The sequence below is a fragment of the Limanda limanda genome, chromosome 2, assembly GCF_963576545.1.
Source record: "Limanda limanda chromosome 2, fLimLim1.1, whole genome shotgun sequence".
Taxonomy (NCBI): domain Eukaryota; kingdom Metazoa; phylum Chordata; class Actinopteri; order Pleuronectiformes; family Pleuronectidae; genus Limanda; species Limanda limanda.
The window spans coordinates 5,317,391-5,334,178 of NC_083637.1; the positions used below are offsets into that span (position 1 = coordinate 5,317,391).

At 41.6% G+C, this 16,788-nt stretch overlaps 2 protein-coding genes across 3 annotated transcripts; both read right to left on the reverse strand.

Annotated features, from left to right (window-relative positions):
- Window positions 1-992: 992 nt before the first annotated feature.
- Window positions 993-5,034, reverse strand: LOC133028358 (GRB2-related adapter protein-like). 2 transcript variants are annotated; one of them, XM_061095564.1, is made up of 5 exons: window positions 4,957-5,034; window positions 4,751-4,848; window positions 3,840-3,959; window positions 1,384-1,552; window positions 993-1,172 (listed from the first exon to the last, which is right to left on the reverse strand). In XM_061095564.1, exons 1-5 carry the CDS (start codon window positions 5,032-5,034, stop codon window positions 993-995), a joined length of 645 nt encoding a protein of 214 aa, XP_060951547.1. The 2 variants fall into 2 exon arrangements, with proteins under 2 accessions (XP_060951547.1, XP_060951539.1); XM_061095556.1 differs by having other exon boundaries at window positions 1,273-1,552.
- A 1,594-nt stretch (window positions 5,035-6,628) lies between these two features.
- On the reverse strand, window positions 6,629-15,954 carry brat1 (BRCA1-associated ATM activator 1). The gene is made up of 12 exons (XM_061092170.1): window positions 15,747-15,954; window positions 14,215-14,363; window positions 13,233-13,377; window positions 12,732-13,140; window positions 11,659-11,790; window positions 10,733-10,824; window positions 10,548-10,651; window positions 10,273-10,459; window positions 9,992-10,065; window positions 9,568-9,652; window positions 9,202-9,467; window positions 6,629-7,811 (listed from the first exon to the last, which is right to left on the reverse strand). The coding sequence occupies exons 1-12, from the start codon at window positions 15,871-15,873 to the stop codon at window positions 6,927-6,929; spliced, it is 2,655 nt and encodes an 884-aa protein (XP_060948153.1). The 5' UTR covers window positions 15,874-15,954; the 3' UTR covers window positions 6,629-6,926.
- Between the last annotated feature and the right edge of the window lie 834 nt (window positions 15,955-16,788).

The window sequence follows — 16,788 nt, forward strand, 5'->3', positions numbered from 1 at the left end:
AGGACACAAGATTCACTGCAACAGTCATTTTAAAGATAATTGACTTTAGTGATTAAAACTATGAATAAACTCTAAATACCTGGCTTTAGATCTAAAGCATTGATCCTTAAAGTGACATATTTAGGACTAAAATGATAATACGTCAAAAAAAAAAACATAACAGAGTTTGAAACATGGAGAATTCACTGTGATCACCTGCTGTTGGTCAACAGGGTGAAGACCAGCAGCAGCCCGATCAAAACTGAGGAAGCTGTTGTTGCACCGGTGACTTTCACTAAACTTCCTCTGTCTGAGGATAAACTGCTGTGCAAGCACCACCTTGTAAACTGATGTTGAACTTCAGATGACTCTTTAATAAATGAAATAGTGTTTGATCCTGATAGCAAACTGTCAGGGGCAGTAAACAGCCCTGTATTAGTCAAATAGAAAAGTGCACCAGGGCTGCCGCCATTTATTGTCCTGTGAATGATGTTTAGTGACGGCGTGTGAATGATGTTTAGTGACGGCGCTACAATGGCTCTATTCACCAATCGCAGCTGCTCAGACTCTGGCCTTCTGAAATCTGAGATAGGTTATCTTCAGTTCTGGATTGTGGGAGGAAGTGGAGACGTGTTGTTCATCTTTATAAACAGTCTGAGCTGCGACGTGACAGGGAGGTAACACTTTAAATCCCTATATTGAGCATTTATAAGCACTAAAGAAGCATTTAATACATGATTTATATCACTATAATGTAGTTGTATGCAGCCAGTCAGTAATCGTAGCTCCTGGGTGTCAATGGAACGAGTCACAGCTGCTGGCAAATACACAAATAAACAATTACAACTACATTATATTGAGTGGTAAACCATTTACCACATGTTTGCATACTGCTTATAAAAGCCAATTGATTATTTGACTAATTGTTTCAGCTCTAGTTCAAATTCATTGTCTCACGAGTTAGATATGTGTCAGCGATGGCCGCCACTGGGCCGAGGGCGTTCGGTCCTTGGTCAGTGGTACAGCAGCTGGACGTATTGCGGTGGGAAGACGCCGACTCGGCCTCGGCAGCGTCCCTTCCACGTCGCCGAGCCGGAGCACTCCAGCAGGTCAATGACGTCGCCACGCAGGAAGTGGAGGTGCCCGGCTTGATGGGGGGTGTAGTCACAGAGGGCGTGAGCCACACAAGGTTTCTAGACAAAGACGGAGCAGAGCAATGACATCAGGCAAACAGGTTTTCTATGTGACAGCAGTGGAAAGTGTTTACAGGGATAACTTAAAGATTTGTCATACCACCGGAGCCGCTTCTCTCTGGGGCTGCGAGTAGAGACGGGCCGATGGGAGGGATTCCTGAGAGCTGCTTTTATAAGGGTTTGGGTAGGGGTTGTATCCAGGGTTGGACACCTGGCGAGGGGACGGGGGACGGTCTATGAGGCAGATGAGTTTCTCCACGGCGATGCTGTGAGTTCTGTAGAAATCCACCAAACGGTTGAGGGAGCCGAACGTCTCGTCCCAGATGCAGTACTGCCCGCCGCCCTCCAGGACGCGGAAATGTTCCACCCTGTCGCCGTAGCTGAGGCGGACAAAGAGAAGGGAGGGAAGTTAGGCGGGTGTGCGTGCTCCTTTGAGCTGCTTCATTCCTCGGCCTGTTTCTTTTTTGGAGGAAATCTCCCAGGCGTATTGTGCATACCTCCGTCAGCGTGAGCCACCAAACCACAAACTTCTCTCGGGCTATGAATGTGAATGTATCGACCTTCTATAAGCAGAGAAGGAAACCTAGTAGGAAACTATGTGGTACCATCTTAGCTTAGCATGCTAATATCGCCATATCGTCGTTGGTATAACCGATGGGAATATCCTAGATTATCCCAGGAAAAACCGACTGGATAAATTATAACTATGACCCAGTGGTGGCGGTGTGGTAAAGTTAAGGCACCAGCCGAGGAGAACATGAACGACTGAGCCAAGTTTCCATAGTTGTCTCGTCCTCCATTATCTCCGGTTTTGAGGAGATCACTTATAGGATTCATCCTCTGGGGACCATGATCGTCTGTACGAATCTTTTGACAATCCAGGCGGTGACTAATCGCAGTTTCCTTCTCCACCGCGTCACATTATCGATATATTTCAGTTTGGAACAAGGTGAACTGACGGAACAACCTTTGATCGTTTGTAGACTTAATAATTAACCGATTAATTAAAAGCTAAATCATTAAATGATGGAGGACTAATGATAAACTCAACTAAACAACTTTACCAATACAGCGTGTCCACCAGGATCTGTCTACTGACCAGTGTGATGAGTAATGGATTATTGATCGTGTCTCCTCCCTCACGCATTAATCACCTAATTACTCTAAAAGGAGGTGAACAGTATCATACATCCTGTGCTGCTCCGACAGAGAGAAATTAATCAGCCTGAAGTGTTTTTGGTGAATTACACGTGTAGTTCATATGTTGGGGGTGGAACAGCGGTTTCCTCACAGCAAGAACGTCCTGAGTTTGAATCTCTTTACATTTCTGTGTCTGTACATTCTCCTCATGTCTGCATGTGTTGAAACCAGTTTCCTCCCACAGCCCCGAGACATGTGGTTAGATTTACTGGGGAAGATAATAATTGCAGTTTGTAATCACATGTTTTTCTTTTTTAAATATACTGTTTATGTCATGAATAAACAAGAAATCAATATACTTTACTGTGTAATCATAAAAGTAAATAACAGTAGTTGCACAGAAAAGCACTAATCGTATCATTAACAGAATCAGTAGATCTTTTCTATTCAAATATCATGAATATAGCAGGGCCCAGAAACTAGAGCAGCTTAATATTCAGCCGTCTTCAATTCTATTTGCCAACATCTGTGTTTTTTCCTGCTGTGACACGTTCAAAATGTCTCCCATTAAAAAAAGAAATTGGCCAATTGTGGGACAGTAGAACAAATCAACAGCATGACTGTTGTGTGTGGTGGAAAATTACACTCTCACCGAGCGCATGCTGCAGGTGCATGTGGGCAACCTGCATGACTAGGGTAACAACATCTAAGTTGCTTCAACAACAAAAAAGCTCTTGAGCAGTGTCGCCCCCTATTGATCACTCTGAGGTACTACACCTTGTGGTGGTACTGTACTGTGTGATGTCTGCTGATGTGTATGTAAACATAAATAAAGTACACCTCTTACGTCCCAGCGCTCGCAGGCAGACAGATGTTTTAGTGTTAATGTGTGCACATGAAGTGCATGTGTGTGTGTGTGACATGTGTGTGTTGCATAATGTACCTGGGTTTAATTAAAGACTGTAGTATTACATAATGCCCCAGTTTCTATCGAACACATTTTAATCTCCTCTCAATCATTAAATGTGTCCCATGTCACTTCAATGATCCAAATTAAACTTCCTCCTCTCTCTCTCTCACACACACACACACACACACTGTGTTGGCACGGCTGTGATATTTTTAGTGTTTTTTTGTGGAACGTATTTAAATAGTCTGCCGCTCCCCTCCGCTGACCCTGACACATTCACAGACACGTGGTTGCTGTGACTTGCTAACGTGCTCAGTGTGATGGAAAACAAGCTGCTGCCTGCATGTGTCCTACAACACGCCTGGTTCCACACTTCATTCCATCAGCGAGGTGATAAACAGTGTTTTTGTTGTGAAGTGGGAGCCTGGGGGGGGCAGATGTTCACCTCTGGGGTGAGAAAGACACACTTGGGTGAAGCTGAGGAGCTTATTAAACCCCAATATGGCGATAGGGGGTTTAATTCTGCATCAGGCTGGAGAATGAAATTTGACTTTGACCCTTTAAGACTCCAACACCTCATCCTGGATGTGGATGATGCTCGTGATGCGTTCACTGACCTGACAGAGACAGAAAACTCCCCCGGAGCGGATTCACTCTCCCTCACAAGGAACACTCCGGCCTCCTGCCAGCGCAGACGCTGCTCAGCCTCAAGTCTCGACACCCGTCCTGCGAACCACCTATCGGAACACACACAAGAATTCAAATCGCAGCCTCCTGGTGACCTCATTGTGAGATTGGCAGTGACATTCATGTTACTATTTAAATCTGACAGAGCAGTGAGTAACTTCTGATTCACAAATCAAGTCAGAAAGGAGCATGAGTGGTTCTCAAGCTGAGGATCAGGACCCAAAAGAAGAGGGTCACAGAATTATTACTTTTTTACGACTATTATGTTTAAATGCAGTTTTATTTATAAACCATATTTATTCACAGACATAGATTCAAGGTGCTCTGACATTAAAAACAACACAGAGACAGAAACTAAAATAAATCAAATAAAAATAACCGTTTAAAACTATTTTCACGCAAAATAAAGAGTAGAATAAAAGAGAAGTGATTAGAGAGGTAAAAATAAATAAAAAGTATAAAATATTTGCAATTTTGAGTTGAAGGAGTAAATATACAAATAAAACTGAATAAAATACAATGTGCGACCTGAGATTTTGTAAAATGGTTTAAAGGCATTTGTGAATAAAAAGGTTTTCAACAACCAACCAAAGAACAACCACAATTATCTTTTCACATTTTTTCTTGTGAATTATTTTAATAAATTAAGGCGTTCAATTTATTTCAAAACTCTGAGGGAAAATATCAAATCTGGGGGTTAAACACTGAGACATAACCTTTGGTGAAGGGTCACCAGCCAATAATGTTTTGGTCCAGTAGTTAAAAGGAACAACAATCAAAAGTTTTGATGGGATGAGCAGAGAAATTACAAGGAGTGGAACATATGATGAAACATTTTTACCGATGAGGAAAGAGGGAAATGTAGTTTTCAGGGATGTATCCACGTTTCCCCTGAATCTCGGCTGTGACCCAACTCAAATCATCTTCCATTTCTGTCACCTAGAGAAACACACACTTATATGTTTACTCATGCAGCCTTTGGTAAATTTCCCCTTTTAAAACCTCACCACAAACACAACACACAGACACACACACACACACACATACCTTGATGATGTCCCCTTTCTGGAAACCGATCTCGTCTGCTGCTGATGCTGTGAAAGAGAAAAGAGCCACCGCCTCCATGATGCACAGAGCGACCAGAGTCAGCCACAAGAATACTTTCACTTCATGAATGGAGAGGGAGAGAGAGAGGAGAGCTGTGTGAGGAGAGCTCAGTGGAATGATGACACCGTTCCAGGATGAGATAATCAGTGTGTGTGTGTGTGTCCGGCTCATTAGTTAATGAGAGTTTTCAGTGCCCGTGTGTCCCTCTGTTCTTCCATGTGCCATGAGAGTGTGAACACGAGGAGGAGGCGACTGTCCTCCATCCACCAACACTTTCCTCTCGGAGGGTCTGACGAAGCGTCTCCTCCGGGGAAATAAGTGACAGTGGACGGAAGTAAAGAGGAAAGAAGAGAAGAGGGGAGGGACGAAAATAACCTGAGAATAAAGTGAGATGACCTGAGGTGTTTAAAACCTCTTATTAAGGTTATTATCACAAGTCTCTGCAAAGGTTGAGCTGCTGCTGATTCACTCACTTATTATTTTTTACAGCCGATCCGAAGAGATTTAAAGAGCAAACAGCTGATTGTTAAATCAAAGGAAAATAAATATTCACTGAAGAATATTAAATATACTTTTGTGTTTAATTGGCCTCACATCATCCACCCGTCTTTGCACTAACCAACAATTGTCTCATTCAAACTAGAGGGATACAGTAATTGTACACAATGTTTAAATACAATTAATTGCCTGCGTTTGTCCAACTGTCGTATATTCACAGGATTATCACAACACGTGGTGGACGGATGTGCTGTGGGTTAAGAGAGAACTCTTCACTTTCTTTAACATTGTGAGATGTTTTTAAACATTTGTGATGGTTTCTCAGAGAATAGTACATGGATTTGAATGGGAAAGAAATCAGGAAGGTTAAGGGGATTGATAAATGTGAATATTCATGTACCATTCTAATTCAAATATAATCATTCATTTCTACTGATTCTACTTTTGATTTAATTTCAGATTTAATTTTCTTCTATTCCAGTTGACGTTATTCAAAATATTTATACATTTACATCTAACAAACATTAACCTTATTAATCTATATATTGACGATTTATTTGTGCACAGAACGTTCGGTTGACAGAGGAACGGATCATAGTCGAGCAGAGTAATGTTTGGATTTGATTGTCAATTAATGTGTAACAGTCATAATTGGTTCTAAAGAAATTATAATAAGTATGGGGGAAAAATCTGTACGTGTTTGTTACATTTTTAAAACTGAAGGTATGAATGTGATATGTCTCTCTTTACCCTGATGGACGTGTGTTCACAGGACACGTTTCAACTTAATGAACCGTGTCATCTGTTCCACTTCAGCAGCGCGTGATGCCTCCGCTGCGTGGTCACCACAGACAAGGTGCGACTGTACCAAGCTGTCGCCCCCCCCATCGCTGTGTGGATGTCCAGAGGGCGAGTGAGCGGACGAGACAAGAGTTGATTCCGCCTGGTGAGCCGACGGCGAGCAATGGAAGAAACGAAGCAAAAGAAATATCTATTTTCGGCTACAGGTCAAGTAAAAGTGTCGCCGGTGGAACTAAGACAAATGTAACAGCATTATATTAATGTTAAATTGAGAAAAAAACACATCTTACATTAAAAATATCTTTATTTTCTTAATTTGAAGTCTACACATTTGGTCGTCTTTGTGTATTTCATTATTTATACAAAAGTTTCTGGTTAAACTGTAAAATACTAAACTTCAATTACATTTTTTTCCCGGTATGTCGATGGTGGAAATCTTTCACACCCCAAACATCTGGATCAGAATCTGTCCCCCAAAAAATCCATATCTGTCAGGCTCCAATCACAACAACATGAAGGCACATGTAGAGTAAAGAGTGTGTTGTTCCTCACTGATACCAAACCAACTCTGTGTATGTGTGTATGTGTGTGTGTGTGTGTGTGTACGTGTGTCAGTAACAGTCCACTATAACTTCCTGTCCTGGTTCGGCGTCTTGCTGAGTGTGTGCGGCGCTCGCGGTCAGAATGTCCTGCAGCAGAGAGAGAGCAGAGTTGTGGACGTGGTCACTGCTTTGACTCAGGATGTCCAGTTTCTCGTCCAAACCCAGAGACCTCAACACGGCACACACGCCGACACATACACTGTCGCTGCCACTGACGCTGTCTTCCATCCCAACCTCACCAGAACGAGTCCGATGAGCCGCGTCTGCCTCTTCGATCCGATCAAACCTCTTCATCCCCGGTATCTTTCTGATCTCCCGGCCCCAGCCGCATCCCGGCAGTTCACAGGACACCTTGGCGACTGTTGCCGGGGCGGGAGACGCACCCAGTGGCGGCCGCGGACAGACAGTTTCCCTGAGTGTAATCAGGAGCTGACAGGCCTTCAGACCCACGGGCCTATCGCAGTCCACCAGACCACTCAGCAGAGCCGAGACCACTCCCTGCTCGACCAGTTTACTCAACGCGCCGGCCGCATCTGACTCCGCCCCCTCTCCAAGAGTCCCATCAGAAATCACAGCGTATGAGTGACGCACAGCAGGGGGCGTCTCGGAGCCCTTCCTGTAACCACGGTGACCTGAACAGGCCTCGTCCATCAGCAGCTCGGCCAGCTCCAGAGTGTGAACTTTGACCTCCCAGTCCAGATCGGCGCTGCCTAGAGAGAGGACGGAGCTCACAGAGTCCGTCCGCAGAGAGGAGGAGGAGGAGGAGGAGGAGGAGGGAGAGGTGTGGGAGGAGCGAGAAGAAAACCAGGCGATGAAATACTGCACAACTGCTCTCCTGGCGAATGCCTCCGTGTCCTGCGAGAGGATTTCCAGCAGCCGGGTCACGACGTCAGTCTGCAGAGAAATAAACAGAGAGAGTTATCAGCAGGCCCCCCCGATACGATACGATCACGATACTTAGGTGGTGATACCATATGTATTGCGATTCTGTGGGTATTGCTATTCGATATTACGATTTCTTGTGATTTCTTTTGGTTATTTTATTTTATTTTTTTTAAATACTGGACCATGGGAAACAGTTGAATCATACCTTCAAATACAACACAGTCAAATTCACTTAGAGCTTTACAAGTTTTAATTCCTAAATATTAATATTATTAATTGAATCGATTTTTCCCCCCATCCCTAGAGTCGAGGTACATCTTAAATGAACTGGAGGAGACGGGCGTGTTACAGTTGGCTATTTGAGATTCTACGAGTTCATGAACGAGTGATGGCATTGATGCGTTTCCCTCAAGTAAGAGGGGAACCAAGAATTTAAACGATGGCTGGGAATCAAACCACCGAGCCTGCTGAAGAGTGGACGGCCCGCTCCAGGCCTGAGACGCATCCCAGTCGTTGCAGGAGCTCATGATGTAAAACTTTAGAATTTAAAAACTGATTAAAGACACAATTAGCCGCATTCAGCGTAACACACCTGCTCATCATCTGAACAGAGGTGTCAAGTGACGAAGTACAAATCCTTCGTTACCTTACTTAAGTAGAAATGTTCGGTATCTATACTTTACTGGAGTATTTTTTTTTTCAGACGACTTTTTACTTCTACTTCTTACATTTTCACGCAAATATCTGTACTTTCTACTCCTTACATTTAAAAAATAGCCTCGTTACTCCTATTTAATTTTGGCTTGTTTTCATTCCCGTTTTGTCATCGTTCAAAAACACACACAAAAAAAAGGCAACACAACCTTGTTACGACTTTTACTTCCTCTAGATAGTCAAGTTTGATTATTGGTAGTGTTGAGTCCAAAGGTCTCTTCAAAACAATATATGTATTTGCTTTGTAATAAAATGTTATAATTTTCAATGGGCATATTTGCAGTTCAAACGAGTAGCCTAGTGCATCCCACATTTTTCAACATAACATTTTAATATAACATTATAGTCGTAATGGCCTTTAGAAAAATGTGTTTTTTGGTGGAGGGGGGGTAGTGCACTATAGGCCCTTGAGACGCGGCTTAAGAGTTGTCCTTAATGGAAAATTTGTTTCCCTTACATTACTTTTACTTTTATACTTGAAGTAGTAGTTGAAACCAGTACTTTTACACTTTTACTTAAGTAAGAAGCTTGAGTTGATACTTCAACTTCTACAAAAGTATTTTTAAACCCTAGTATCTATACTTCTACTTGAGTAATGAATGTGAATACTTTTGACACCTCTGCATCTGAAACTAAAGCAAGCTGTTTCCTGTTTGTGTTTTTCAGAGAAATCCCTTCAGCCTACCTGCCCCTGTGTGACCGCTGTCTCCTGGTGCCAGCTGGACGCCAGTGTCTGGGCCAGTGCGGCGATGGCACTGGCCCGCACGTAGCTCTCTGGATCCTGCAGCGCCTCCTTGAGGAGAGGAGTGCTCCAGCAGCCGCCCAGCAGAGCGTCACACGGCTCCTCGCCTCGTTTCAGGACACCTGTCAGTTTCCCCAGAAACTCCACCGTGGAGTCTCTCACCTCCCAGCGCATGTCGCACGCACGTTTCCTCACCACGTCGATGAGATCTAACACGGATACACACAGTAGAATGTAACTAACACAACACACAGCCACCAAAAGAGCAGTTTGAAGAGAACATGAGAGAAGGCTGCAGGCGAACTCTACCTTGTTTGAGCTTCTCTGTTAACGAGGAGACGTCTTCACACACACTCAGCCACTTCAACACGGCCTGGTACGACTTGTGTATTACCTGAGACACACAGACACAGCAATGTGGAATAACTTAATAATAGATTTTTTAATTTTCTAGGCTGGTTAACGGACAGAACTATAATCCCAGAGGCCCTAAAACGGAGGTAAATACAGGAAGTATAATACAATCAGTGGGTCATGGTGTCACCTGTGGGTCTGAATAAGCAAAGGTACAGAAAGTTCTCCACCCTGTTGTGAACTTCTGCTCTAGAACAGCTTTTCTTGGTTTTAGACGAGACTCCATACTTCTTATTAACGCAGAATATCAATGACACAATAAAGTTTGAAAAAAACCCATATCAAACACACAAACACACAAACAGACACACACACTTACAGTGGGGTCAGAGTCAGGATTGTTCAGATATTGGATCAGAACTGTGACGACCTCAGTCAGTTTGTCTTTCATTCCTGGAACACACACATGGAAAATATAATTTATAATCTAATGTTTATTCAGACTAATTATTCCTTATTAAATATATTATTAAGATTATAAATAAGTTAAATAGATTTTTATTTTATTGACTTTAATGTCTAGATACAGACGCTGTACTGAGAAATCTGTCAGTCCATTACAGTATCTATGGAGGTGAGTGAAACAACAGGGGGTTTCACCTGGGCTGCTGCTGAGACCCGTCAGAACCTCTAGAGCACATTTCTGAACTTTTCCAGATCCAACAAGGTTCCTGAAAACCTCAGAACAGCCCGAGGACAAGGAGGAGGAGTCTCCACTGACGATCCTCAACAAGGACAGAACCGCCGTGAGGATTGAAACCGGAGGACAGGGGAGTGAGTCGCGAGGCTGAGGGGGAATAGAACAGTTAGGCTGCTACACGTTATAAATACTGTGTTTCCTCCTCCTGTGGAATCAGACGTCTTTGTACTCTCACCATGAGTGTGATCGGTGGCGTGTGGGTCAGACACACACAGATCATCGAGATGCAGGAGGTCTTAATCTTCAGCTGCTCTGCAATTGAAAAGTGATGCTCTTCTCCTACGAGAACATAAAAATAAATCAGTCACATAAGACTTTTAACCTGTTCCCTTCTCGAATTTGCTCGTCCCAGTGTGTTACCTGGGGTGTCTGTGCCCAGGAGAGTCTGACCAGTGACAATGTGGAGGGGCAGCAGGAGTATTCTCACCGCCCGAGCTGTGTGGACGGAGTCTCTGAGGAAGAGAAACACAGAGAATGAAACTACAACCAGTTCAAACGGAGGTTGTAGATAGATAGATAGATAGATTACTTTATTCATCCCCGAAGGGAAATTAAGTTGTCATAGCAGCCGGTACATTTGAATACAATAAAATACAATAAAAAATATTGAGGTAGAAAGAATAAAAACAGAAACACAAAATAAATAGGTAGATAAGGTGCAGTGGCAAGATGATGGTAATAGTACTGATGATATGATGGTGATGTTATTGTTAGACAGTATATAAAAATAGTACAGTAGATATAGTATATAATACAACATAATATATATTTATATATGATAGTAATTATACCAATATAATAGCAGTACATAGTAGTAATGGCAACAACAGTATATATAATAATAATAATAATAATAGTAATATAATAATAATAATTATAACTATAACACATGTATAAAAATGTGTATATAGACTTATATATACAAAGAATATACAGAGAGTATGATATAATATATGATATATAGTAGAGGTATAAATATAAGTATTTGACTATACAATAGATAATATAATATACTATGAGTGTAAGAATATGTAGACAGAGTGTGCAAAAGACAATATTATTGTATAAAATGATATATAATATCAATATGGTTTATATTAACACATATCACATGTGATGTGAAGTAAGTGTATATGGAGCGGAGTGTTGTACAGGTACACAGAGCAGGAGACAGGTTTATTTAGTGCAGTTCTGTGATGGTGGCTCTGACAGAGGGAGATGAGTTGTACAGTCTTATTGCGGTACTTTGTACTGGTGAACGTGTGGGAGTGTGAACTGATGCTCACTGGTGATGACGACCTCCGCGCAGAAAAGCAGCCGCTGCACCGATGAGGTCCGAGGGTTTGGTGATGTTCAGCATGGACGATAGAAGACGAGTGACACGCTGGTCCGGGACACAGTCATCAGTGCTGGAGCTGCTGGAAACAAACAGGGAGCAACTTAAACCTAAATCTGAACCTTGTTATGAAAAAGTATTTATTTTCACATTGTGTTTAGGTACCAACTGTGCTTTAAGCCAGCCACCAGGGGGCAATGAACAAATTGTGGCTTCACTTTAAGTGGAGCTGTCATGTCGTCCATCTTTACATATGATGCTTTGCTGCCTTGTTCCCATGACTAATATCTTCAAACCATATGGGCGAGATGTTCTACCCATAGATTTATATATAAAGACGAGATGACTCGTTCGACGTAGCCGGACGTCCGCACATGGCGGCCATCTTGCTAGGGGGCATCTCGCTCACCCATAACATTGTGTTGGTAGTGGTAAATAACCATAACTTGCTCCATTTTCAACCAATTTTTAAACGATCTGGTTTGTTATAAACGTCAGAGATGTAGTTATGACACTGCATAAATTATTCTTTTTTTTTTAGAAAATAACATAATTATTCATAAGTACGCAGTGTCATATCTACATCTCTGACGTTTATAACAAACCAGATAGTTTAAAAATCGGTTCAAAATTTAGCAAGTTATGGTTCGGCTCCACGGAGATACAACAAAAAGACGAACCTGGATTGTTCTGTCCAAAAATCCAAGAGGATTCTCCCTACCCTGTCTAGTGCCCCTGAGCAAGGCACCTTACTCCCCTAACATCTGCTCCCCGGGTTCTGTACACAGCTGCCCACTGCTCTGTGTGTCCTGCACCAGATGGGTTAAAAGCAGAGGTTAAATTTCCCCTTGCATGAGTGTGCCTGTGCATGTCTGTGCATGTGTGTGGGACAATAAAATGTATCTTAATCTTAATCAACACAATGTGGCCGCAAGATGGCCGCCATGTGCAGACGTTCGTCTCCGTTGGCCAGCAACGCAGACGAGACATCTAGTCTTTATATATATATATCTATGGTTCTACCTGTATGCAGCCAGAATGATGTCCATCAGAGGGAGGGTGAGTTGACTGTGTCCTGCCGCCACCAGCTCCTGCAGAGAGTCTGCGACTGTCCCGAGCAGCTTGTCCCGGAGCGGCTGCCGGGCCCGAGCCAGGAGCAGAGCCAGCAGCTTGAGAACCTGCTGACTCTGATGGAGCCGGGTGTTTTCTTTGGGAAGCAGCGACTCCTTGAGGAACTGTGAGATTGTCCCGAGCACAGCGGAGTAATCTTGGCTGAGGGGCTCCTCGTCAGCGATGGAGGTTTGTGTCCTCTTGACTTTCCCGTTACATCCCGGCTGAAAGAAGATCAGGGTGTGGGCGAGCGCTTGATTTGCAGCTGAGGCCACAAACAGACTCGAGTCGGTCTGAAGTTGCAGGAGCGGCACAATGAAATCTGGAGAATTAAAAAATAAACGATTAAAATGGTAAAACGTTCGATCAGAACTAACAGGTTGTGAGGAGAAGGCTTCCAGCATGAAGACTCACCTGCTTTTACAAAGAAAGTAAAAGCCTTCGAATGCTGCAGCATGTTCCTCAAGCCCTGGATCCAGCCAATCCGTATGCAGGGATCCTCCCAGAGCCCGGCGTCACGCCAGTGCTGAGGGTTGAACGCCAGGTCCAGAACGGAGCCCTGGGACAGAGGGGGGGGGGGGGGTTACAATCAGCTGGATTTACATCAGTAAGTGATGGTAGTTTAGTGAGAGTTAGGGTTGCAAAATTTGGAAACTTTCCATGGGAATTAACGGGAATATACGGGAATTAACGGGAATAAACTGGAAATGTTGTGGGTAATTTATACTAACTGTATTTACCTTGTCACATACAGACATAAATATAAACATTTTGTTTTGTCATAGGCTGATTTGAGCCTTGAGGAAACTTTGGGCACTTGACTATATGCTTCTGCATCGTTGTGTCATTCTTAACATAGGTCTTTGCACAGTATTTGCAAATGTACAGAGCCTTTCCTTCTACATTGGATGGGGTGAAATGTCTCCACACATGAGAGAGTGCACGTGGCATTGTTCTGTAGAATAAGATGAGAAAAAAGTTTGTAAAAAAACACTAATGCAATGCCAGAGATATAAATAGTTAGCCAAACAATTGGCTAATTGTCCGTAAAAATAATTTATAATTGATGGATAAATGAATGGAATTAGGCTGGATGAACAGATGAACAATCCTCAATCAGCATGCTAATATATTTTCCCCAGTGATATCATGGAAACTTACCTGACTAGTCCTGCACACTACAGCAGGCCTCAATAGCCCTGCTGTAGAGTGAAGGACTACAGTCTTGAATGATGTTTTTATTGCTCAGTGTTTAATTTGCGTATTTTTTTTTTTTTTTTTAAATTCCCAAAATTCCCGAGCTTAACTTCCCGTGGAAAGTTTCCGGAAAGTTTCCGGAAATTTACCGGAAACTTTCTGCCCCTTTGCAACCCTAGTGAGAGTACACGAGTTCTACCTGAAGCGCTTTGAAGCCGTGCTCCGTGGCAGCTATTAAACCAGAGAGTTTGAGGGTGAAGCAGATGACACCAGGGTCCGATGAGGTTTTGAGAACCACAGCGGAGATGAACTCGAGCAGACACGGACACGTCTCCTGCACAGATCCACCTGTTAACGTCAAATGAGAGGTTTAAACACACAGTTATTGGGGGAAATGTGCTCCATTCATCATGTGTTAACGTAAGGCTTTACAGAGGGTGGTGAGGTCTGCTCAACACATCACCAGGACGGCGCTACTATCCATGGAGGAGCTCTACAGCCAGCGGTGTCGGAAGAAGACCACCCAGATCATCAAAGACCCCTTTCACCCATAAACATGTTTGCATCCGGACCCGCACCACCAGGCTCACCAGGCCATAAGACTTTCAAACTCCTCCAATCCGTCATAATTCCACTGACTCTATTCTATTGTTTTTATTTATTTATTCTTCAGGTGTATATACATATATGTATATTTTATTTCTATTAACATTTTTATATTCTATTTTATCTTATTTTACTTTTTTGTCTGCTTGTAATATTCTGATCAGAGCCTTTGACCCAAGCATTTCATATATCACCCTATATCATTTTATACAATAATATTGTCTTTTGCACGCTCTGTCTACATATTCTTACACTCAAAGTATATTATATTATCTATTGTATAGTCAAATACTTATATTTATACCTCTACTATATATCATATCATATTATATCATACTCTTTGTATATTCTTTTAATACACATATTTATACATGTGTACATGTTATTATTATTATTATATTTACTATTATTATTATATATACTGTTGCTGCCATTATTACTGCTATTATATTGGTATAATTACTATCATATATAAATATATATAATGTATATATACTGTACTATTTTTATAGACTGTATAACAACAACATTACCATCATATCATCAGTACTATTACCATCATCTTGCCACTGCACCTTTTCTACCTATTTATCTTGTGTTTCTGTTTTTATTCTTTCTACCTCAATATTTTTTTTTTACCGGCTGCTATGACGACTTAATTTCCCTTCGGGGATGGATAAAGTATTCTATCTATCTATCTATCTATCTATCTATCTATCTATCTATCTATCTATCTATCTATCTATCTATCTATCTATCTTTCTATCTATCTACCTATCTATCTATCTATCTATCTATCTATCTATCTATCTATCTATCTATCTATCTATCTATCTATCTTCATTGCAAGCGACTGCTAAATGTAATCGTTGTGTATGTGAAAATAAACTCTTGAACAGGAGCCGTCTCAGGAACATTTAAATTTAAATAAAGATCACAATCAAAGCAATTAACTGATTAATCAATTAAGAAGATACACTTAAACTGCAACTGTTTTAAGGCTGTTTATTCAATATTTCAGTGGAAAATGTCCAACAACTGATGCCTGAATGTAACAACTAAAAACTTGTGTGTGTGTGTGTGTGTGTCTGTGTCTGTGTGTAGGGATGAATGAATGGCACCCACCAGCCTCGGTCAGTGCTGTGAACCAGTCCAGCAGCTTCTCCAGGCTGGTGTCATCGGGCAGAGAGGAGCTTGAGCCCCGCAGCACCTCACACACCCGGGGCAGCAGCGACACACACTCCCGGTCCATGGCTCCGGATCCAACACACAAGGAAGAGGCTATGTTGTTAGCACGTACTAGCTTAACAAATAAAAAAACACACACGCTGTAGTTTTTCGTTTCCTTGTAGTTTCTCTAATCGAGCATCTCGCGGGAAACAGTGTGAAGTTTCCCGGGTGTCTCCCTTCTTTCTTCCGGGTGAAACAGGAGCGTCACCGTAAAATGAACCCCACTAGCCCTGTTCACAGATCTGTAGATAGATAGATAGATGGATAGATTCATCCCCGAACGGAAATTAAGTCGTCATAGCAGCCGGTATATTTGAATACAATAAAATACAACACAATAGAATAAAATAAAATAAAAAATATTGAGGTAGAAAGAATAAAAACAGAAACACAAGATAAATAGGTAGATAAGGTGCAGTGGCAAGATGATGGTAATAGTACTGATGATATGATGGTAGTGTTATTGCTAGACAGTATATAAAAATAGTACAGTATATATAGTATATAATATAACATAATATATATTTATGTATGATAGTAATTATACCAATATAATAGCAGTATATAGTAATAATGGCAGCAACAGTATATATAATAATAATAGTAAATATAATAATAATAACATGTACACATGTATAAATATGTGTATATAGACTTACATATACAAAGAATATACAGAGAGTATGATATAATATTTGATATATAGTAGAGGTATAAATATAAGTATTTGACTATACAATAGATAATATAATATAATATACTATGAGTGTAAGAATAAGTAGACAGAGTGTACAAAAGACAATATTATTGTATAAAATGATATATAATATCAATATGGTTTATATGAACACATATCACATATGATGTGAAGTAAGTGTATATGGAGCGGAGTGTTGTACAGGGTACACAGAGCAAGGAGACAGGTTTATTTAGTGTA

Coding starts and splice junctions, on each gene's coding strand:
- brat1 (XM_061092170.1), bottom strand. CDS start 15,873: ATGGACCGGGAGTGTGTGTCGCTGCTGCCCCGGGTGTGTGAGGTGCTG. Junction 14,364..15,746: donor CACAGCACTGACCGAGGCTG/GTGGGTGCCATT, acceptor TGACGTTAACAG/GTGGATCTGTGCAGGAGACG. Junction 13,378..14,214: donor ACGGCTTCAAAGCGCTTCAG/GTAGAACTCGTG, acceptor CCTCTGTCCCAG/GGCTCCGTTCTGGACCTGGC.
- LOC133028358 (XM_061095556.1), bottom strand. CDS start 5,034: ATGGAGGCGGTGGCTCTTTTCTCTTTCACAGCATCAGCAGCAGACGAG. Junction 4,849..4,956: donor AGAAAGGGGACATCATCAAG/GTATGTGTGTGT, acceptor GTGTTTCTCTAG/GTGACAGAAATGGAAGATGA. Junction 1,173..1,272: donor AGAGAGAAGCGGCTCCGGTG/GTATGACAAATC, acceptor GTCTTTGTCTAG/AAACCTTGTGTGGCTCACGC.